Here is a 23467-nt window from a genome sequence, read left to right on the forward strand (position 1 = left end):
CACTCAACTGAGGTATCAAATAACTAACTCAACTCAGGTATCAGCTTTAATGTAGTAGTTGTATTTATTTTTATTGAATTGTCAGAGTAGCTTTATTATTTTGACATTTAGAAATTACAGAATGAAACATTAAGTAGAAAATAAAGATTGAAAATTGATATTTACAGTTTTAAGATGAAGACATAATTCATTATTTCATGATTATAGAATTATAAATTATGTGTCTATGTAATAACCGAAAGTATAACAATTATCTTTCCAAATTATAATTTCCAAGTTTTTTGTTCTTGCATCCTTTTTATTTAGGATTTTTTTTTCTTTTGGAAAATTTTTGTTCAGCAAAACTGATGAAGATATGTTCAAATTAAATATTTTGTAAGCACGAACTGAGTATATGTTTTAAAAACCAAAATCTATAATGTTTAAATGTAGTGACATAATTAGAAACACAGGTAAAACATTTTTAGCTCCTTAATATGAAAGTACACTTTTGGATACAGTTAATAGCTATGATTTTTGTCACCTTTTTGAGACTATAACTATAAAGTTCACTTGTTAAAGCCACTGCTCCCTCCTGCCAATCTTCAACCAAGGGGTTGTAGCAACAAGGAACTTCCTGCTTCAATATCTTTCAACTCTCTCAGGTTGGATCAGTTTTCTTCTCTGTCTCACGTATTTAAGCCAGTAAATTTCTTCATTTGTAAATTAATTATAGATTTTCTTTTTTTAATTAAATTTTTCCCTCAGATATTTAAATCCTATTTTTATTACATATTAACAGATGTCTTTTTTGTCCCAACTATTGTCCTTTGACCTCTGTTTCCTCAAACTACTGAATTTTTAATTCATTTACTTACTTTTTAATTTTTGAACTATAGATTTTTAAAATATGCAGTGTGGATTCCCCTTTGCATCTTAGGTGAGCTTTATCAGTTTTCTGTTTTTTTTGGTTTTTTTTTTTTGGTTTTTTTTTTTTTTTTTTGAGACAGTCTAGTTCTCTCGCCCAGGCTGGAGTGCAAAGGTACGATCTCAGCTCACTGCAACCTCCACCTCCCAGGCTCAAGCAATTCTCCTGCGTCAACCTCCTGAGTAGCTAGGACTACAGGCATGTGCCACCACACCTGGCTAATTTTTGTATTTTTAGTAGATACAGGGTTTCACCATATTGGCCAGGCTGGTCTCGAACTCCTGAGTTCAAGTGATCCGCCTGCCTCAGCCTCGCAAAGTGCTGGGATTATAGGCGTGAGCCACAGCACCCAGCCTCAGTTTTCCTTTTATGTTTTCTTTATGGCTTAAGAATTATATCTACATTTCTTTTGGCTAAGGTTTAGGCTAAGGTTAAAGATTAGCTGTAATTTGAATGAATCAAATCTATAAAAAGTATTCTAGATGCTACATAAACATTCTCATTTTCAAATCAAAAGTAGGAGAGAGGAACATAACAGTATATTCTAAACCCTTTCAATAGAGGGGAGGATATATTTATAAAACTAGCATATCCCAAAATACAAAAAGTAATTAAGAAGTTAACAAACTTTAGAAATGTAGCATTTGGACCTGGGTGGACCAAAGAAACCCAAACCCTAGCTGACCAACTCTCTTAACAAGGCTCTTGGAACTAATCCCTACACAGCAATATGTTATCTAGCAAGAGTTAATATTTATTCTGTGAAGTACTGGTATTGAGTATCAAAACACCACAGAACAATCATGTTCCAAATCCTGCATTTATATCTTTGTTTTGCTCAGGCCTCAAACAGATTCCATTTAGTGGGGAAAGAGAATTATTTGAGTTGCCTAGTTATGCTGGGAAGAGTCTGTGGAGAAAGATTACCTCTCTTTATTCATTGCAATGAAAAGAGCAGTTTACTTAATCTACTCAGTAAGTCACATCTCACGTCTCTGGATTGAAGGATTAAACAAATGCCTCAGATGGTAGGTTTATTGAGGCTTACAGCTGCAATCTTGAATGACTATTAGCATAGTGTCATTTTGCCTTGACACATGTGAAAAGATATTTCAGAACAGAAGCACCAAATTTGCCTGGTGAACAGTATACAGTATACAAGTACACTTGTATCACAATTATATCACAATTATCTGTCCTGGTACCACTTAGATTCGTATTGTAGAAGCTTGTCACCATGGACAATCTCATACTTTTGTCTAGGTTAAGATCAATGGGCCAGGCGTGGTGGCTCATGCCCGTAATCCCAACAGTTTGGGAGGCTGAGGCAGGTGGATCACCTGAGGTCAGCAGTTCCAGACTAGCCTGGCTAACATGGCAAAACCCTGTCTCTACTTAAAATATGAAAAATTAGCCAGGAGTGGTAGCGCATGCCTGTAATCCCAGCTACTCGGGAGGCTGAAGCAGGAGAATCGCTTGAACCCAGGAGGCAGAGGTTGCAGTGAGCCGAGATCATGCCATTGCACTGCAGCCTGGGCAACAGAGCGAGACTCCATCTAAGAAAACAAACAAAACAACAACAACAAAAAAAACAATGAAATGCTAACCATTCCCTTTCTCTGCTGTCTGTGACTAGTTTAGCCATGACTTAAACATAGCCTAACAATAGAATAAAATATTTGAGTTGAGGATCATGTTTGTAATCTTTGTGTCTTCAGTACTTTTGCAGCTATTGTTTCTGTCATATGCAGGTGTTATGGAACATGAGACTTTTATTACATAAATTACTTAGGTTTCACACTAGAATCTGCACTCTTAGAAAAATGACTTTATCTCATTCTTTTCTGAACTCACCCATCTTCCGCATCTGCTCTTGGGTCATATGCTCTTATAAACATATTATATGATCCCTGAAAAAAACCATTCCCAATTGAATCTTTAGTTACCACTGTTACTAACCTTGCAGATATTTACATTGGGTTTTCATGATATTCCAACTGATTTCAAGTTCAAGAAATCCCTTCTCCTTCTTGCTTTTTCATTTTCTTGGCCCCAAAATATGAGCTTTGTATTGTTCCTGAGTTCTTCCTGTCTTCTTGCATATTTTGTGAGGGATTGTCCCCCCGTTTTCTTTGTTTTTAATAGCAGTTCTTGTTTTTAGCTAGATTTGGCTTTCTTAGGTTTCTGGTTGCTTATCCTGTACATTCCTTCGTTGTTGAATTAGACCAGTTTCAGAATATGCTAGTTACATCAGCCATCCACATATCCATGCATCCTTCCATCCAATAAATTTGCTGTGCAAATACTGACCAGGCTAAGCAAGCTGAAGAATACAAGATATGGCCATGATTAAAAGTCAGATATTATTCTCAGTGCAGTGGGGGAGCTACTTGAGAGTTTTTTTTTAAAGTGATAGAATACTGTAATCTGATTTCCATTTTATAAGATCAACTTGGTGCTGTAGGGATAATAAATTGAAGGGAGGAGTAGAAGCAGAGAATTTATTTAGAAGGGTGTAATTGGAATCTAAAATAGAGTCGATCCAAAGGTAAGAAAACAATCAGGTTCCAGTGATAACAGAATATCTTGTATCAGAGGGACCTACTGCTGAGAACAGCTATAAAAGTTGAGTAAAATATTTGAAGTAACAAATTTAAGATATAAGGGAGCAACCAAGGCATGAGAACTTGAGTGGCCACAGTCCTGGAGAGATGGATATTACACGAGCTGAGCCGCACATCCATCTTTGCTTTAGCCTAAAGTTGTTTGTCTATTCACATCCTAGGTATAGAGACTAAGCAGAAAGTTGTGGAGGTGGGGATTTTTATTTCCTTGGGCAGACAAACAGAAGTTGGAGCTTGGAACTGCCACTGAACAACAGACACATGTGCCTGGAGTTGTGCATGCAGTTTTCCTATGGGGTTGTTGCCAACTCTAAGTCATCTGTAGCTCAAAGCAAAGTCCCATAAACAAAGCTGAAAGCAGCAGGGAAGAGGTAAAACTGCTGATTGACGATTTCACAGTCTAGTTCTGGAGAGATAGAGGTTAGAGTTCAAGGGCAAGCAAGGTGAAGGGGAACTGTAAACACTCCAGGTTTTTACTTGAGACCCCTGAAAGACAATATCTTTGGAGTAAGGGAAATTCAGAAGATTAATACAAAAAAAGGCCTAAAAGTAGTCCCCTAAATTGTGAGGTGATTTTCTAGTACTCTGACTGCCAAAAGAAAAATCTACTCTGGAGAAAGGTAGCCTCAGAGTTGCTATAAATTTTCATACAGAATGTCTAGTATACAGTAAAAAATCATCAGGCACATCAAGAAACAAGATTGAATGACTGAAATCAAGAAAAATGAAAAAGACAATTGAAACAAACCTATGGGTGATAGAGACTTTGGACTTTTAAGCAATTATAATAGGTTCAAGGAAATGGAAATAAATATGAATATTACTAGACAACTGAAATAATAAAATTACTAGATTATTGGAATATGTTAAAATTCAAAGGCCGGGTGTGATGGCTCACACCTGTAATCCCAGCACTTTGGGAGACCAAGGTGAGCAGATCACTTGAGCTCAGGATTTCAAGACCATTCTGGGCAACATGGCGAAACCCAGTCTCCACAAATAATACAAAAATTAGCCAGGTGTGGTGGCACGCACCTGTAGCCCCAGCTACTCAGGAGGCTGAGGTGGGAGGGTCACTTGAGCTTGTGAGGCAGAGGTTGCAGTGAGCTTAGATCGCACCACTGCACTCCAGCCTGGGTGATAGAGCAAGACCCTGTCATAAAATAAAATAAAATAAATAAATAAAATAAAATAAAATAAATACTGCAAAATATACATTCTTATCATACACCCAGAGGAGTTATATTAAATTGACCATTTTCTGAGCCATAGTTTATCTCAGTGAATTGCAGAGGATTGAAATTGTGTAAAGTATGTTCTCTAACCACAGTGGAATTAAGCTAGAATCAAAAATATGGAAAAATGACTAGAAAATGTTTATATGAGTGAAACTGAGGAGAACTTCTAAATAACCCATGGATGAAAAAATAAATCACAATTGAAATTGAAAAATATTTGGAAAGTACTGATAATGAAAATATAACATATAAAAACTTGTGCTTAGAGGAATAGGCTTAAATAGGCTTTTGTGTATTTTAAAAAAGAATAGAGGCTGGAAATTGGTTACCAAAACTTTCATCTCAAGAAGCTATGAAAAAAGAAATACATTAAAGTCAAAGTAGAAGGAAAGAAATAACAGTAAAAATTCAATAAAATTGAAACAAATATATAAGAAAATCAACCAAACTAAAAGTGTTTTTAAAAAGATTAATGCAGTTGATAAGCTTCTAGCAAGACTATTCAAGAAGATCAAAAGATAATATAAATTACCAATATGAGGAATGAAGAAGAGGCCAAGTGTGTATATCTCACAGACATTAAAAATCCTAAAAGAGGATATTATGAATAACTTCACATCTATTATATAAATTTGAAAATTTAGAAGAAATGGGAAATTTCTTTTAAAAAATTACTCACCAAAACTAACACAAAAAGGACGGAAATATCTGAATATGTGATATTTTTGCTAAAGAAATGTAATCTATAGTTAAAAATCATCCCATTGCAAGCCCATTTTTAAATTGTTTTCTTCTTATGGGTTTTTAAGAATTAATTGTATTTTATGGATAAGAGTTGTCTGTCGGATATTTATAATTTAATTTTAATTTTCCCACTCTGTGCTTTTTTTTCTTTTTTTAAACTCTCTTAAATGCTGACAGCTCATTCCCTGAAACAGGAAAGAAGGTGGAGTGTATAGGTATTAACATAATTAGGCTGGTCAGTTTGGTGGTGGTAAAATGAATTTCCTCTCTTCTAATTGTGTCTGTTTTTCATTTGTGCATAAAGTAGGGATAGTATTGTAACCTAACTCACACAATTATTGGGAGGATTACTTATCTTCTTAATGTATATAAAGCTCTAAACAGGGCTTAGCACATATTAATTACATTTTTAAATCTTGATTACTTTTACTTATTTTTTCATAAACCTTCATTTTATGGATCACCCTTATCAACTGAAAACGTCTAAATTCCTTAATCTAGTTTTTAAGTTGTTCTACTTCTTGGCCCAAACAATCTTTATAAGTCTGTTTGTCTTCTGTTCTATTAAAAGTTCCTTTGTTAAAGAAAAGAAACCATTAAAATTAGCACAACCTATCCTTATAATATAACAGGATTCCATACACATTCAAATACAGGAAACTAAATGCAGCCCAGTTTTGTATGGATTGAAATTAATAAATCAGGAAGCAAGATTTTCCCTACATTTCTTATCTAGTAACAGCATAGTCTCCTGTGCTGAATTGTCTCTGGAGAGCAACTTTCCTGACTTCATTGGTGAAATTGTAGCCTTTTGATTCAAGACACCGCTACTAGTTTCTGTGTCTTTTAGATGAAATTTCAAGAGAGAATTTTGAGACTACTGGCCAGCCAGTAGCTTGCCTCTTCCTTCCTCTGTTCCAATCAGCTACAGCTAACTGCAGGTTCCCCTAGGCTTACTCAGAAGGAACAATGGACTGAGCACAGGGCAAGCTAAAAGGGATGTTGAGCTTGGTAGGTAAATTGACTCGCATGCTAACCATACCCTTATCATTCATTTTCTTCCCAGTAGTACTGCTGCTTCTAGCCTGACAGGTTTTAACTACTGCCTATATTGACTCCTTTGTGACCTTTCCTATCCCATAGTTTGGTGAATTCACTAGACTTGCAGACATTTCTAGAGTTTGTTTTTTTCCCTTTCTGGTAGTTGACAATCATATATATTGATTAGTGTCACCTTTATACTGCCATTGCAGTGTTTCAATTTTCTATGTATTTAGTCTTCATGAAGTTTTTTAGAAATTTGTGAAAGAGTTGAGTGAAAATGAAAATAATTGATTTATGAAGTTCTTACTACAAATATGATCTCTTATATTCTTTAGTTCTAAATAGAAAGTCCGTAAGAAAATTAATTACTTTTAGTAAGAATTGTCTGTTTCTGTGATTCTGTGCTAGAATATGCTGGCTTCTGTTTTTTGTTGTTGTTGTTTGTTTTTCTAGTTTAAATATTTGGTAATAGCTTTTAGAATTCTCTGGGGACACCAAATTCAATAGCTCATGATTTGGATTCATGATATATCATGAAATTTGGATTTTATTACTAGTTGTATAAAACCTCCCACTGAAAGGATAGGATTGAAAATTTTCTTAAATAAGTGATGTTAGACTGATTATTTTTATTAATGAGAGAGAACTCTGTTTTTCATGATTTATGAGAGGGCTCATTTTAATTAGTTTGTTGATTTGCGGTATTGAAGTAGAGAGTTATATCTTATATAATTACATCATGTAATTCAAAAGAAGTCTCTAACCCAAGTAACTCAGTATTAACGTTCTGTCCCTTCAGAGGATAGAAAGTTAGTTTGACATGCTGTACCCTACATATTCAGAGAAACAAAATATATACTCTAGATAATCAAAATTTACCTATTTTTATCTACTTAAACATTTTTCTTAGTCGTTATCAAATGTATATTTTGAATGGCTGTTCTTTACATATTAAAATATTTTTGATGGCACAGTGGCAAAATATTTTTTTAATTTTTTTTATATTTGATTCTTTCTTCTTCCTTTTAGGGTAGAGCCTGGATCAGAGTAGCACTCATGGAAAAACATTTATCTGAATACATCTCTACAGCTCTGAGAGACTTCAAAACAACCAGGTTTAAAAGTCCTTTTAATTTTCTAATATATATTTGAAAGAATCACCTGAAGACTCAGAAATCAGAATAGGATGAAGAATCAATTTCTAAAATCCTCAACTGTTTTATTTCCTCCTTTTGTTACTACTCAGATAAATCCACTGTCTTCTTAGGAAAATGTAATTTGTCAACTAAACATACATCTACCTTTCTGTAAAAAGATACACATTACGCCTGGAATATCCTTTTTCTAAATCATTTCTGATTCATACTCTTTCAACTCTTGAAGCTTCATTCTCCCCATAGACTATTCCCTGATGGATTTGAATTTAAGTATGAAATTTCAATAGCATCTTTTTTTCTTTTCACCTCAGTATTTCCTTATTTTTTTGCTTGTAAAGAATATACATTGGCCGGGCACGGTGGCTCACACCTATAATCCCAGCACTTTGGGAGGCCGAGGCTGGCAGATCACCTGAGGTCTGGAGTTCAAGACCAGCCTGACCAACATGGAGAAACCCCGTCTCTACTAAAAATACATTAGCCAGGCATGGTGGTGCATGCCTGTAATCCCAGCTACTTGGGAGGCGGAGGCAGGAGAATAGTTTGAACCCAGGAGGCAGAGGTTGTGGAGAGCCGAGATTGAGCCATTGCACCGCAGCCTGGGCAACAAGAGAGAAACTCTGTCTCAAAAAATATATATATATAAAATTAATAATTTACTTATTTAATTCATATGTATAATTAATTATTGCTTATCTTTTTAGAACAATCTAAACCATTGTTTTTCTTGGATTGTATAAAGATGACATCCTGTGCCATGTGAAAAATAGGACTTTGTTGATTTTTTATGATGGTAGAAAAGGGTACATATTAGGACAACAGTCATTCCTAATTAGCACTCATCTGCTGATCTTTATTTGTAAAGCCACTTTTCTTCATATCAAAAGTATTTGTAAATGAAAAGATTTAATAATTTTAATAACTTAGACATAAACTGTTTAATGTAGCCACTAACACATGCCATGTACAAATTTAAATTAATTAATATTACATAAAATTACAAATTTAGTTTCTCAAGTGCTGTATCACATTCCAGATGTCCCATTGCCACATGTAGCTAATGGTAACCCAATTGGACAGATTTAGAGTGTTTTCCTCATCACAGAAGGTTCTATTGGGTGGAGCTGCCTGAGATATTTCTAAACTACCGTTCTTTTTTCTACCTCATTAATCATATTTCTGAAAGAAAAGAAAATAATTACAACTATAAACTAGTTTTGATAGAAAAAAATAAGCACAAAGAAATCATATCTCTGAGATCTTAACTTCCATATCCTAATACAGGGTTTGACATTCTGGATTTTGAGAAAATCTGGGCATTTATTATGACACATTCTTTCAACTAACTAGCTGGTACTAATTAAGTATCTTTATTTAGTTGCCTCTATCTTTATTGGTAATATAATAGTAAACTTTTAATTTTGAGATACAAAGAAAATAATTGTCATGATTGTAAGTTTGACCAGGATAGAAAGACTTTTGGCTGAAAGAAATATTTGCATAAAGTAAATCTGATATATACTTATTTAACTTCTTTTCAAGCAACATGACACTCGAGATATTTCTAAAGATAAACAGTGAGATGATGATAAAACCTTAGACATTTGAAATGAACTTTATAAAATGAAACATTTATCATTACTAAGTTTCATTATGAAACTTGATAAGCATTGAGGATACTAAGGCTTTGAAAATGAAAACAAAGAATTGTATCAGAATCGAGTAGCTCAAATCTAAAAATCCTACATTAATTAAATCAAAATCAAGTTTGCATAGTAATAATTTCCTATGCAAGTAGAATATTGAATCAAAGTTATGATAGTCTTTTCCAAATAGAAATTAAATAATTAATAATCTCTCTAAATTGTTAGTCTTGTTTCTTAGTTTAAATGATTGGGTGGGGTAGAAATAATTCTTCAATAGATTATTTTTAGAACAAGTAGTTTAAATATTTAAAGGAAATGCTTTCTGCCTTGTTCTTAAGTGTTAACCATGCTTTTTCATAGAAAGGAAATGATTCAGCTCTAAAAAAGTACATGAAGTAAAAATATTCCTGTAACCATACATAAACATACAGTCTTCAAACAGAAACATGGCTTGGCGTACAATGTCATATATATGTATCTGATACATAGATATATGCACACATACATATAATATTTACACATATACATTTATTGAATAATAGGATTTAAATGTGAATATAATGGCTTTGTAACTCTCAAGAAAGGAAGTAAGTAGGGAGTTATTTCAAAGTTTTTATCTTAGAAGTTAACTAAAAAATGCGGAAAAAAAATCTTATTTTTCTCCCCCTATTTACACTAATTTTTTTTTACTGAGATGAAACCAAAGAAATTCTTAATTCTAATTAAATTTGATTGCAAACTTCTAGTCAAGACAAATATATTCATAAGATTAGATTTGTAAAATACAAACAATTAGAAAGAGTATTTGTACCTTACCTTTTATCTGGTTGCTTCCTGAAGTGAGTACTCCTAGGAGAATGAGAAATGATCTCTAGTCTTTAGGAATCTGGAGAATATCTGAATAAAGTAGATTTCTTCATGTTCTACTCTTCACAGGTAAAGAGTAATGATAGCCTTTAAAATGGTAATACAAGTGTTTATCCCAGTACCAGAGGAGGAGCTACATGAACTAAGGCAGGCAGGCTTGAAAGCACTAATCAGTGAAAACCCAAGGATAAGTTTGGGTGGAGGAAGGGTGGGAGTAGAGATAAAATAAATTTTGAGTACATGACTATGGCTCCAAAGCATTGAAGAAATATGTGTGATCTTTTTGCTAAGGTGTAGGATGTCTTAATGAGCAGTTGAAAAAACAAACAAAAACCTCAAAGAGTTACATGGCTTAGGGATTGGGGTATAATTGAAAAATAGCCAGAGTTGAGAAGTTTAGCCAGAATAGGCAGAGTGAAGATTAGAATCTAAGCTAAAAAAAAAAAAAAAAGAGAGAGACTTCTTTTGGTAGGTTACTGGGAAGACCTTCAAATGAGAAGTGAAGTAAAAATTGAATTAATTTGTTCAAATTTTTAATTTCTCTTTATCCACTGGCTAAAAAATAATTAGTAAATTTCAATTTAAAATACCATATGATATTTCAAACAAAATTGAAAATGTAACAAGAATTTGAAGTAATAAGTATGGAAAATATAAAGATAAATTAGCTTTATGGAAATTCATTTGTTTACTTTGCAATTATATCGGTATTTAATTTATAATGAAAAAGTTGTGTTCCAAAGAAATGTTAATTTTCACAATGTTTTAGCACAAATTGAAGGAAGGAGTAAAGTATAAAATAAAACTTTGTAAATGACTGAGCTGTCATAAAGAGAAAAAATGAGTTGACAAATACTTTTCTCAATTACAGAAAAGTAGACAGAATAGTGATAAGTAACCAAAATCTTTTAAGAGTTAAGAATGCATTTTGGAATCTGTGTATGTATTGCGGAATCTGGCCAGCAGCCTGCAATGCAACAGGGCTCTCTCTTTGTTCTTAGGCGGATCGGCAGGTTGAGAAATAATAGACACACACAAGATAGTGAAAGCTGGGTCCAGGGGGGTCACTGCCTTCTGGTCCCACGGTGCCAACAATGCACTGGATATACCAGCATTTATTATTAAGTTTAGTGAGGGCAGGGGTAGGTTAGTGAGGGATTTAGGGTCATTTGATTATGAGGTGAGATGGTCACATGGGGATGAAGTAATTCTTTAACGTAACATTTGTATATAGAAGTACAGTACATTTGTATGGAGAAGTACAGTATACAGAGATAAGAATTTACAATATAGTGTGCGTGTTAGTAATTTCTAACAGAGCCTTAAAACAGAAACACAATCTTTCCATAACCTATGATTAGCAAGATATTAATCAGCAGTAAGAATTGCAACAAAAGCTGGTTACAAACAATCCATGGAAACAGAACGTGAAGCTAGACAACCGGTTAGACCAGAAATTCTCAGAAAGGAGTATGCCTTAACCCTAAAGAGGTGTAGAAGAGCCATGGCAAGATGAGGACGTTTATAGCCCTATCTTATCCATATGGACAGGCACCCCCCCCCCATGCATCCATTTATAGGCTCTCCACAAGGGTCGCATTCCATTCCTAGAGCTATGAACATCTGCTTTTCTGGGATAGGAATCTTCGTGATGTGAAACCTTCCTGACCGCACGTCCATTCATAGGCTCTCTGCAGGGGGAAGCACGTCACGCGCTGTTGGCTCATTCTGGCAGTCCAACCTGGCATTGTCTTTACACAATCCTGCATGCAATTTTGTATTTACAATAATCAGGAGCATTTCATCTTTTATTCTGTAGCAATAATTTCAGGGGGTCTCCCTACATCTTTCTCTATTCCTTTCACTGTGAGCAAAAAGTTTGACTTAAGTAAAAGGCAGCAAATTCAATGCAATAACTCCAGTGAAGCCACAGGTAGTGTGAAATGCTATAAAGGATGAGGGAAATATAAATATTATATATATAATATTATAAATATATAACATTTAATATATAAGGACTTTATATAATTAATTTATAATTGTATAATTAATTTATATTAATTATATATAATTAATTTATATTAATTATATATAATTAATTTATATTAATTATATATATTTAATTTATATTAATTATATATAATTAATTTATATTAATTATATATAATTAATTTATATTAATTATATATATTTAATTTATATTAATTATATATAATTAATTTATATTAATTATATATATTTAATATATTTAATATTTTATTATATTATATTAATTTATATTAATTTATAAATAATATATATAATTATGTTATATATATTAATTATATATAACATTTAATATATAATATATTAATATAATATATTAAAGGACTAGAATGTGGGCATTAATAGCTATTTTAATAATTTCTCTTTAACTCTTAGAGACAACAGAAGCCATTGGAATAGAAGCATTTCATCATAGGAAGGACAATATTGACTGATTGATTTATTGCTTTGTCACACTAGTTGTCTTGTTAGGAATAAACTGTAGAGGGCAAGGGCAAAAATCAGAAAGGCCAGTCAAGAGGCTATTGCAACAATTCCAGTGAGAGATGGTGACTTGATCAGAAAGGCTTATTAAGTGACCAATTACTGAAGAGAAGCTGGAGGGAATGGAGAATGGAAAAGTTTTGAAACGGTCTGTATGGAGTAAGTGCGTGATATTGGAAGGAAAGTCACTGACAAGGAGAGAATAGAGTAACGGAAATAAACACAGGAATTATCATTAAAATACTTGATGATTGCATATAGGCAATTTGCAAAGAGGAAGAGTAGGAATACAAAGAATACTAAGAGAATACTTGCTAGAAGTGCCAAAAACAGGCAAAAATTAATTGATTAATTAATTTTTAAAAAAATAAAAAATAAACCACGTTCAGAGTGATTACCACTTTGGGAAATCTGCCTACCATCATTAAAATTGACAGACACTGGTGGCCACTAACTTAGTTTAGTCAGGTCCAACTGTCAGAATGACATGACTCCTGTCACTGTTGCCAGATTTGTGGGATATTGGGGCCAACATAAAATGGTTTTCAAGCTTATTCTGAGAATATAGAAAGTTACCAAATAAAAACAGTAGCAAAGTTTGTTTTTCCCTGAAGATTTCCTGAGTGAGCTTTACAAAAACTTTTGAATTCTCTGAAAATATACTGAATCATGTTCTGTTCTGTTTCTGAACTGTTTGAACCTTTTGGGACCTGTAGGAATTGCTAACAGGCTCTTAAATGTCTCCATTGCACCATATCATTTTTAGAAAGACCAATTTATCTCATCTTTGGGCAATGTGCTATACACAAAATATTTCTGTTTTATGTTTCTTTTCTAATTTGTCTCAGCATAGCCTGCAAACTAGTGAAGTTATTTGCCCTCCATCAGATAGGAATAAGAAAGCCAAGAAACTAAGTTTCTAACACAAAGTGCAAGGTTTTCCCATAAATTTTAAGTTCTTTTTTGATAAGATGTCTAGTGAGAAGTGAAGGCTATATACAGCTGTTTACTGTACAACTGTTACAGCTGTACATGATTAGTGTAGAAATTTAAAACAAGTAAAATTTTTGGTATTTGCAATGTAGTTTAATTGTGTATAATTATGATATTATTACTTCTATGATTTTTTAAGATAGGGTCTCACTCTGTCTTCTAGGCTGCAGTGCAGTGGCACAGTCATGGCTCACTATAGCCTTGGCCTCTCAGGCTCAAGCCATCTTTCCAAATTAGTTGGCTAACTTTTAAAACTGGTTTGTGGAAACGGAGTCTCACTATGTTGCCCAGGGCAGTTTGTAACTCCTGTGCTCAAGTATCCTCTTGCCTCAGCTTCCAAAGTGCTGGAATTCCAGGTGTGAGCCACTGTGCCTGGCCTACTTCTATCATTTTTCTTTCCCTTTTTAAATTAAACTCTTAGGTTAAAGGTAAAATACAATCCAAAAGTATTTTTTAATAAAAATCATGGATAATGGAGGTATTCTATATCAGGACACCTGTAATACATTCAAGAATGTAGCCAGAAAAAGTTTTATAGCCCTAAACCCTTTTATTAATAAAAATAAAAATTATAAATGAATGAAATTTTCATGTTAAACAAGATAAGAAGAACAAACAGAAAAAATAAAGGAACGATAAAGCAAAAAATAAACAATATTTGCTTTATCAATTTATCTAAATTGAGAAACACATAATTACTAAATAAAAATAATATTTTTTGGTAAAAAATTTTCAAGAGAGACCAATTACTAGCTACCTTAACTGAGGTATATGTATAATAAAAGGACAAGGAGGAAGTAACCATTGACATGACATATGATGCATTTAAAAAATCCTACAATCTCTCTGTTATATATTTGAAAGATATAATGATAATTTCCTACAGAAATATAATTTGCCCAAATAGGCCCTACTATATGTAAAAAATTTAAATAAGCTAATTTCTCTATTAGGAAAAGAAAAATTTATCAAGACACTTCCTCAAAATCAATCATTAAGCCCAGATGATTTCAAGGAAGACTTGTATCAAAATTTCAAAGCCTGGATAGTCCCAATGATTTTGAAAATTTTTGCACCTTATAAAAAAGAAAATTTCAAAAAATTAAGGAAAATCTAATACTTTTTGTAAAGTAAGTATGACATTTATACCTAAACCTAATACAGTTAGAAAAGAAAATTATGGACAAATATCAGTTATTAATATTGATTGAAATGTAAAAATATTAGTAACAATATAACACATCATTAAGAAACTGATACATTTTGATCAAGTGTGATTTATTCTGAGAATATGATATTGATACAATATTAGGAAATCCATTGATATAAAAACCATATGAATCTTCTGGTTTGATGATTTGCTAGGAGGACTCATAGTCTTATTCATGGCTATCATATATTACAGTAAAAGGATGCAAAGCATATAAGTAAAGGGAAAAGGCATATGCGGCAGTGTCCAGTGAAAAACAAGTATGAAAGTTTCTAGGAGTCCTTTCCCTGTGGAATCATATGGGCTGTGCTTAATTCCCTCAGCAACAACTTTGGACAACATACATGAAATGCTGTCCACCAGGGAAGCTCATTAGGGATTTAGTGCCTAGGGTTTCTATTAGGGGATAGTCATGAGGCACCTTCTGCCTAGCACCTATCAAAATTCCAGACTCCTAGAAGGAAAGAAAAAGGTTAGCATAAACTACATTGTTTGTACAAGCAGTTTAGGCACAGTGAGCCATTCTTACCCATCAGAGTGATGGTAATCCTTCCAAAATCTAAGTTCTCAGCATCAGCCAAGCCTAATCTTTTAATCAGGCCTTTCGAAGGATAGAAATCAGGTCTGCTATATGTTAACTCTTTCTGCACACCATATTCATACATCTAAAAGTAAAAACCAGCTATTTTTCCTCTACAGAAGATGGAAAGTCCTTTACAAAATGTATGATTTATTCCTGAGAGATGAAAAAAAGTACAAAATTGTTAATTGATGTTTACTTTCTTAACATGATATGGGAATTTTATATAATCTTAGTCCTAGAATCAGTATTTTACTTAATTCAGAAACACTACTTGTATTTCCAATAAGATTTTAAAGAATGTATTGCACTCTTCTTACTAATGTTCAACTTAATAGTAGAGGTTAGCCAATTCAGTTAGACAAAATGAATCATTTAGAGACATAAGAATCAGAAACAAAAAGGAAAGCTATTTATATTTGTAGATGATAAGGTTTTGTAACTAGAAAACCGTAGAGATTCAGTAATAAAACTAAATTAAAATAAAACAATTCAACAGTACAGCAAACATTAAAATAGCATATCTAATACATATACACAAGTAACACAGGTAACATAGTTACACAGGTAACATAACACAGGTAACACAGGTAACATAGTTACACAGGTAACATAATAACACATAAAATCAATATTCAACAATAACTATAAAATACTAAGAGATAAGTGTAAGAAGAAATGTGTAAAATCTACATGAAAAAAATTTAAAAGGCCTGAAAAATATAAAATTAAAATTATTAAAATGGGAAGAAGTCTTTTACTTTTGTATGAGGTGCTTAAACTTTATAGAATACAGCTTAGCTCCCTATAAGTTAATTTATAATTTGACTGCAATCTCTATGTTAATAAGTTTCTTTACATAATTAGACAAGTTGATACTGAAATTACATGTAAAAATAAACATACAAAATAAATATATAAAATATACAAAAGAAATATAATAAACATATAAAAGTATACAAAATGTACAAAAATACACAAGTAAATATACAAAATTAACTTGGAAATACTAAAAAGAAAGCTGTAGTATAGGGGAAGAAATTAGCCTTACCCGATACTAAACATACTATATAAAAACCTTACAATGAAAACTGTGCATTGGTGCATGCAGACATACAGTGAAATAGGATAAAGAAGTAGTTATATAATAGAAATAAATGCAAGTAAAAAATAAACTTTACTTTATGATAAAGGTAGAATCTTAAAACACTGAGGTGATGAGGAGATTTGTAATGCATAGCTCTGGGATCAATCAATCAATCAGTTTGCCATTTTGAAAAAGACATAATTAAATCCCTTCTCACATTATATAAAATAATAATTAAAATAAATGTAGTATTTACTTTTTTAAAGAAATCAAAACATTTCAGGATGAGATAAAACAGAGATGAATTTCTATATAACCCTATGTAGGTAAAATTCTTCTAAGTCTGAATAAAATTTCAGAGGCAATGAAAAAAATTAGTGGAACATTTGACTACATCCAAAAAAAAAAAAAGAAAGAAAAGAGAAAGAAAAACTTTGCAAAGCAAAAACACCATATAGAAACATCAAAATACAATTGAAAAACTGGGAGAAAATATTTGCAACATTATTTTAACAATAAAAGACTTTCTAAATTAATACAAATTGAGAGGAAAAGACTAAAAATTTGATAGAAACATAAGGGCAGAGATGTAAACTGACAACTCACAAGAATATGTCAAAAGCTCTTAGACATATGAACATTTATTTAACTTTTCTTATTATAAGGGAACTATCAATATAAACAGATATTATTTCTTTTATGTCATTTTAGCCAAGTTTAGATAGAAAGATGAGAGAGAGAGAGACAGACAGACAGGCTGATGGAGGAGTTACAGCACTCTGTGGTGAGGATATGTGGAAAATGCACTCCCATGAACTTCTGAGGAAATGCACATTCCTAAAGAAGGATTTTTGGTTTTATCCAAAAAATCTACATAGTAACTTATGGCTAAGCAATTTCACTTCCACAAATCTAAGCAAAAGATAGGATATCACAAATTTAAGCAGAAGATAGGATATATATGTGTGTGTGTGTGTGTGTGTGTGTGTGTGTGTGTGTGTGTGTATGCAATAATTATAATTTTCTTTTTTTTTAGACAGAGTCTCACTCTGTCACCCAGGCCAGAGTGCAGTGGTGAGCTCTGGCTCACTGCAGCCTCCACCTCCTGGGTTCAAATGATTCTCCTGACTCAGCCTCCTGAGTAGCTGGGACTACAGATGCGTGCCACCACGCCCTGCTAATTTTTTGTATTTTTAGTAGAGACAGGATTTCACCATGTCAGTCAGGATGGTCTCGATCTCCTAACCTCATGATCCACCTGCCTTGGCCTCCCAAAGTGCTGGGATTACAGGCGTGAGCCCTCGTGTTTGGACATTTAGCTAATTTTTAACTATAATATTTTAAATAGTTAAAATTAGCTATTTTAACTATTTAAAATATAGTTAAAATTAGCTATTTTAACTATTTAAAATATAGTTAAAATTAGCTAAATGTCCAATTAAATGTATAATTTAAAATATTATAGTTAAAATTAGCTAAATGTCAAAACAAAGGAGATTGACTAAATCAGAAATGTATGCAGACACAGAGTACTATGTAACTGTAAAAAAAAGAAAATTTTAAGTTAATATAGTATGATTACATTATAATTGTATATATAATTATAATATGTAGCAGGCTATTTTTAGGTAAAATAAAAGTATAAAAAAACTATATGTTGTGTTTAAAAATGGGAGGAGATAATAAAACATTCTGGTGGCTCCTCTAAAATCAAAAGTGGGAATACTAAGCCAGAAAGCAGAGGTGGATGGGAACATAGTGAAAATAATAGAATGAAGGGGGTAACATGTCAGTTCTCTGAATATACATTATGGTATGCTTCTGATAATTGGAACCATGTAAATATTTCACGTATGAGAGAGTGTGAGAGAACAAAAATAATCAATAATTATGGCAAAGGTACCATAAATAAAATTCAAACAGAAATAGATGAACCAAACTAAATTCAAATAAATAATATGATCACCCTGAAATGGCTAAGGAACTAACCCAGCTAAAGCATGAGGACTACATTTGGACTATATACCTTCAAGCTCAAAACAAACACACTTTTAAACAAATATTAAAGTCTAGTTAGGAAGATTTTTGCAGAATTTAGGTTAGCATTTCTGAAATTTTTTGTTGCACTTTCTAAGATTGAGCAAGCAGTTAAATATAACATGAATAATTAGATCTTATTTCTCACTGTTATGCTCCTATTCTAACATTCTCTTTCTTTCTCTCTCTCTCTCTCTCTCTCTCTCTCTGATCTCATCTCATCTGTTTCTTTGAGTTCTGTTTGAACTTTTGGAATATTTTCTATGTATTTCATGGGATATTATTAGTTATTTTATAGCGTTGCATTTTTTATTATTTCTGTAAAATGTTACCTTTATTTGCCTTTCCAAGTCTTGTCTTACATAATCACATTTTTTAAATTAAGAAACTCTCATTTTTAAATTCCAGAAACAAAATTTATCTTTTGTTCATTCTGTTTCATCAACACAGCAATAATAATTCCTTCTGCCTGTCTTTCCTTTAATTTTTTTTAAATTACTTGATTAGTAATTGTACTTGATGTTTTGATATATATTCATCATTTAATGATTATATCAAGCTAAGTAACATATCTATCACCTCTTATACTTATCATTTTTTGTAGTGAGGACATTTAAAATCTACTTTTTCAGTAATTTTGAAATATACAATATATTATTATTAACTTTTGTCACCATTCTGTACAGTAGATCTCAAAATCTTATTCCTCTTCCCTAACTGAAATTTTGTACCTTTGACCAACACCTCCCATGCCCCTACCCCCCAGCCTCTGGTAACCACTATTCTGGTCTCTACTTTTATAAGGTCAACATTTTAAAGTTCACATGTAAGTGAGATAATGAAGTAATTGTATTTCTTTTAAACTATTCTGGCCCCTTAACCCACTTGTGAGTTTATCTGAACTTGGTTTCAAAACATGTGAGATCACTTAACAGACAAGAAAGTTAGTATGAGTGTACTGAGATTAGCAGAGGGAAGAATGTGCAACAGAAAATAAGGAGATTACCATAATTCCTTTGACGAGTTGGGGCATCTCTTATGAAGAGTACCAAGTGGGGCCTCCATTCTCAAGGCTAAGCAGTAATGAACCTTCAGCAGCTCAGCACTACCAACTCTCTTTTTCTGCTGCTGGAATCAGTGAAATTATTTGATTCTTTCATTGGGCAACAAGTAGGCACAAGCATACTCTCTTTGCTTATTGAACTAGTTGGTATCGTTGAGAAATCAAGGGACTTGACAACTTCACTGTGTGTTCCACTGGAGAGTTAAAACTATTTCCGATTCACTGAGTCCAACTCCAATTTCACCAACCTCTCTTCCTCAGGCACCACAAACAAACGCATCTTACACTGCAAGCTTTTCTCAAGAACGTGAAGTTGTAGTTCCATATTGTTTTTTTCTGCAGATTCTCACAGTTGTCAATGATAATGCGAATAATAATGGATTCCTTTTAACAAGAAAAATAAAAGATTGAAACAAATGAAGCACAAAAATATGAAACATAAAAGGAGAATGCAATTAATTCAGCTAAACAGTAAAATTAATGGATTTTTAACTATTGAAATTAAAAGTGACCTGAATAGAAAAATAAAATAGACAAATACCTAATAAGAACAGAATAATTCAACCAAAATAAAGAAATGTCTGTCAGAAGAAAGGATATATAATCACAATAGAATAAAGACCAAAATATTTGGAAATTTAGAGAAAATGGGTAATATTCAAAAAATTGTTAATTTTTAAAAATGTAGAATACCGAGACATACAGTAATAACAATATCCTCCATCAGGAAGTTGTTTAGAAATGCCCATTAGTAAATAAGTTATAACTACCTTATGATTCTTTTGAGAATTTTAGTTAAGTTTCAAAGAACAGAAATGTCCAATGCTATGCAAATGTTCACAGCCTACAGAAAAATACCAATCCATCATTAGGCTAATGTCACAGGTTGACAAAGATAATACATATGCTGTATAAATACATTTTAGTTATTAGTTTAATTATTAAAAATGAGTAAAATTACACCGAATTGAAGGTAAAAGAGTTTAAATAATGTAATTCACCATATTCAACTAAGGTTTAGCTGATATAAATACAAGACTAGGATTGTGCATTTCATATAAAAATATTTCCTGTTTCAGGTGCCTTGTTAACCCAAATTAATCAGTTATGTTATAAACACATAGTTAAGGGCTGAAAATATTTGACAAAAATCAGCCAATATTTTTTAAAAAGTGAAATTGGAATATAGGAAAAATGTCCAAATATGATAAAGCATCTTTGCCAACATTTAATCGTACACATCATAATAAAAGTAAAACATTAAATTCAAGGCCAGGCATGGTGGCTCACGCCTGTAATTCCAGCACTTTGGGAGGCTGAAGCAGGAGAACCATTTGAGCCCAGGAGTTGGAGACCAGCCTGGGCAACATAGTGGGATCCCATCTGTAAAAAAAAATTTTAAAACCACCTGGGTGTGGTAGTGCCTGCCTCTACTCTCAGCTACTCAAGAGGCTGAAGTGGGAGGATTGCTTGAGATTGGAAGGTCAAGGCTACAGTGAGCCTTGATCACACCATTTTACTCCAGCCTAGGTGACTGAGTGAGACCCTGTCTCTCTGAGTCCCCTGAAACCATGTCACCTGCCGTGGGGATACCAAGAACTCTTTGCTAGATTTCAGGGAAGCAGGTTATAAGACCAGGATAATGCTATGCCTAAAAGCAGGGATAGTCGTGTATTTTATAGAAAAACATTTCAGGATATTATTTCAATATTTTGGATTGTTTCTAAATTTAAGGCTAAGTCTAAAATATATTTAGATTATTAAAGATGGAAGTTTATTTCAATATTCTGTATATTTAAATGACTAATATTTAGTTTTACAAACCAGAATTTTCAAGATAAATCTCAATTTCACAGTGAAAAAAATAATCACTTGTGATTTAAATGAAATTTCATTAGTTAAAAAATTTTCTTCCTGAATCTGTAATAGAAAATAATAATAATAATAAAAATTCTACCACCTTGAATGAATTTCATTTTGGCATCCTAAAATCCATACATACAGCCAGGTTTCTTGTCATAGTAATCAAAATAATCTGCCATTTTCATTTCACTACAGTAGGACACTTCTATTTTTATACCTGATCTTCATAATCATTATTTTAATTACATGTATAATAGTTCATAGTATTTGTGTATTATGATTTAACACTCAACATTAGATTACTTTGAATTTTCAAATTTTACTTGATACATATTATTAATATTTTTGTGATAATTTACTTTTGTTTTTTAATGATTTTTTGAAAATATAGAAAAATAATTATTCATTTGAATTATTATTACAATAATAAATTAATTTTCATATCAATAAAAAACAAAGGCTTATGACTCTTGCTAGTCAAAGCCATTTTATTTAACAGAACTGTGCATTTTATAAGCCCTTGAAGTAAATATTTATACTAATTTTAATGTGATTGTTTTTTATTATACTTTAAGTTCTAGGGTACATGTGCACAACGTGCAGGTTTGTTACATATGTATACATGTGGCATGTTGGTGTGCTGCACCCATTAACTCGTCATTTACATTAGGTATATCTCCTAATGCTTTCCCTCCCCACTCCCCGCACCCCACAACAGGCCCCGGTGTGTGATGTTCTCCTTCCTGTGTCCCAATGTTCTCATTGTTCAGTTCGCACCTATAAGTGAGAACATGCGGTGTTTGGTTTTATGTCCTTGTGATAGTTTGGTGAGAATGATGGTTTCCAGCTTCATCCATGTCCCTACAAAGGACATGAACTCATCCTTTTTTGTGGCTGCATAGTATTCCATGGTGTATGTGTGCCACATTTTCTTAATCCAGTCTATCATTGTTGGACATTTGGGTTGGTTCCAAGTCTTTGCTATTGTGAATAGTGCCACAATAAACATATGTGTGCATGTGTCTTTACAGCAGCATGATTTATAATCCTTTGGGTATATACCCAGTAATGGGATGGCTGGGTCAAATGGTATTTCTAGTTCTAGATCCTTGAGGAATCGCCACACTGACTTCCACAATGGTTGAACTAGTTTACCGTCCCACCAACAGTGTAAAAGTGTTCCTATTTCTCCACATCCTCTCCAGCACCTGTTGTTTCCTGACCTTTTAATAATCGCCATTCTAACTGGTGTGAGATGGTATCTCATTGTGGTTTTGATTTGCATTTCTCTGATGGCCAGTGATGATGAGCATTTTTTCATGTGTCTGTTGGCTGCATAAATGTCTTCTTTTGAGAAGTGTCTGTTCATATCCTTTGCCCACTTTTTGTTGGGCTTGTTTGTTTTTTTCTTGTAAATTTGCCTGAGTTCTTTGTAGATTCTGGATATTAGCCCTTTGTCAGATGAGTAGATTGCAAAAATGTTCTCCCATTCTGTAGGTTGCCTGTTCACTCTGATGATAGTTTCTTTTGCTGTGCAGAAGCTCTTAGTTTAATTAGATCCCATTTGTCAATTTTGGCTTTTGTTGCCATTGCTTTTGGTGGTTTAGACATGAAGTCCTTGCCCATGCCTATGTCCTGAATGGTACTGCCTAGGTTTTCTTCTAGGGTTTTTATGGTTTTAGGTCTAACATTTAAGTCTTTAATCCATCTTGAATTAATTTGTGTATAAGGTGTAAGGAAGGGATCCAGTTTCAGCTTTTTACATATGGCTAGCCAGTTTTCCCAGCACCATTTATTAAATAGGGAATCCTTTCCCCATTGCTGGTTTTTGTCAGGTTTGTCAAAGATCCGATGGTTGTAGATATGTGGCATTATTTC

The 23467-nt window shown here is 32.7% G+C and overlaps 2 protein-coding genes across 16 annotated transcripts in view; one reads left to right on the forward strand and one right to left on the reverse strand.

Annotated features, from left to right (window-relative positions):
* ABCB1 (ATP binding cassette subfamily B member 1) overlaps nucleotides 1-10843 on the reverse strand; it is a 208404-nt gene extending 197561 nt beyond the window's left edge. For all 3 annotated transcript variants that reach the window (XM_034964364.4, XM_008976306.6, XM_055114636.3), the window contains exon 1: nucleotides 10177-10843. The gene's annotated coding sequence lies outside the window, so the exon portion shown is untranslated. The remainder of the gene's footprint in view (nucleotides 1-10176) is intronic.
* Nucleotides 1-23467, forward strand: part of RUNDC3B (RUN domain containing 3B) — a 207997-nt gene that overhangs the window by 74166 nt on the left and 110364 nt on the right. For all 13 annotated transcript variants that reach the window (XM_008976308.4, XM_034964374.3, XM_034964377.3 and 10 more), the window contains one exon: nucleotides 7587-7672. In XM_008976308.4, coding sequence (XP_008974556.1) covers nucleotides 7587-7672 — 86 coding nt within the window. The remainder of the gene's footprint in view (nucleotides 1-7586; nucleotides 7673-23467) is intronic.

Source organism: Pan paniscus, chromosome 6 (assembly GCF_029289425.2).
Source record: "Pan paniscus chromosome 6, NHGRI_mPanPan1-v2.0_pri, whole genome shotgun sequence".
In the NCBI taxonomy this organism is placed as follows: domain Eukaryota; kingdom Metazoa; phylum Chordata; class Mammalia; order Primates; family Hominidae; genus Pan; species Pan paniscus.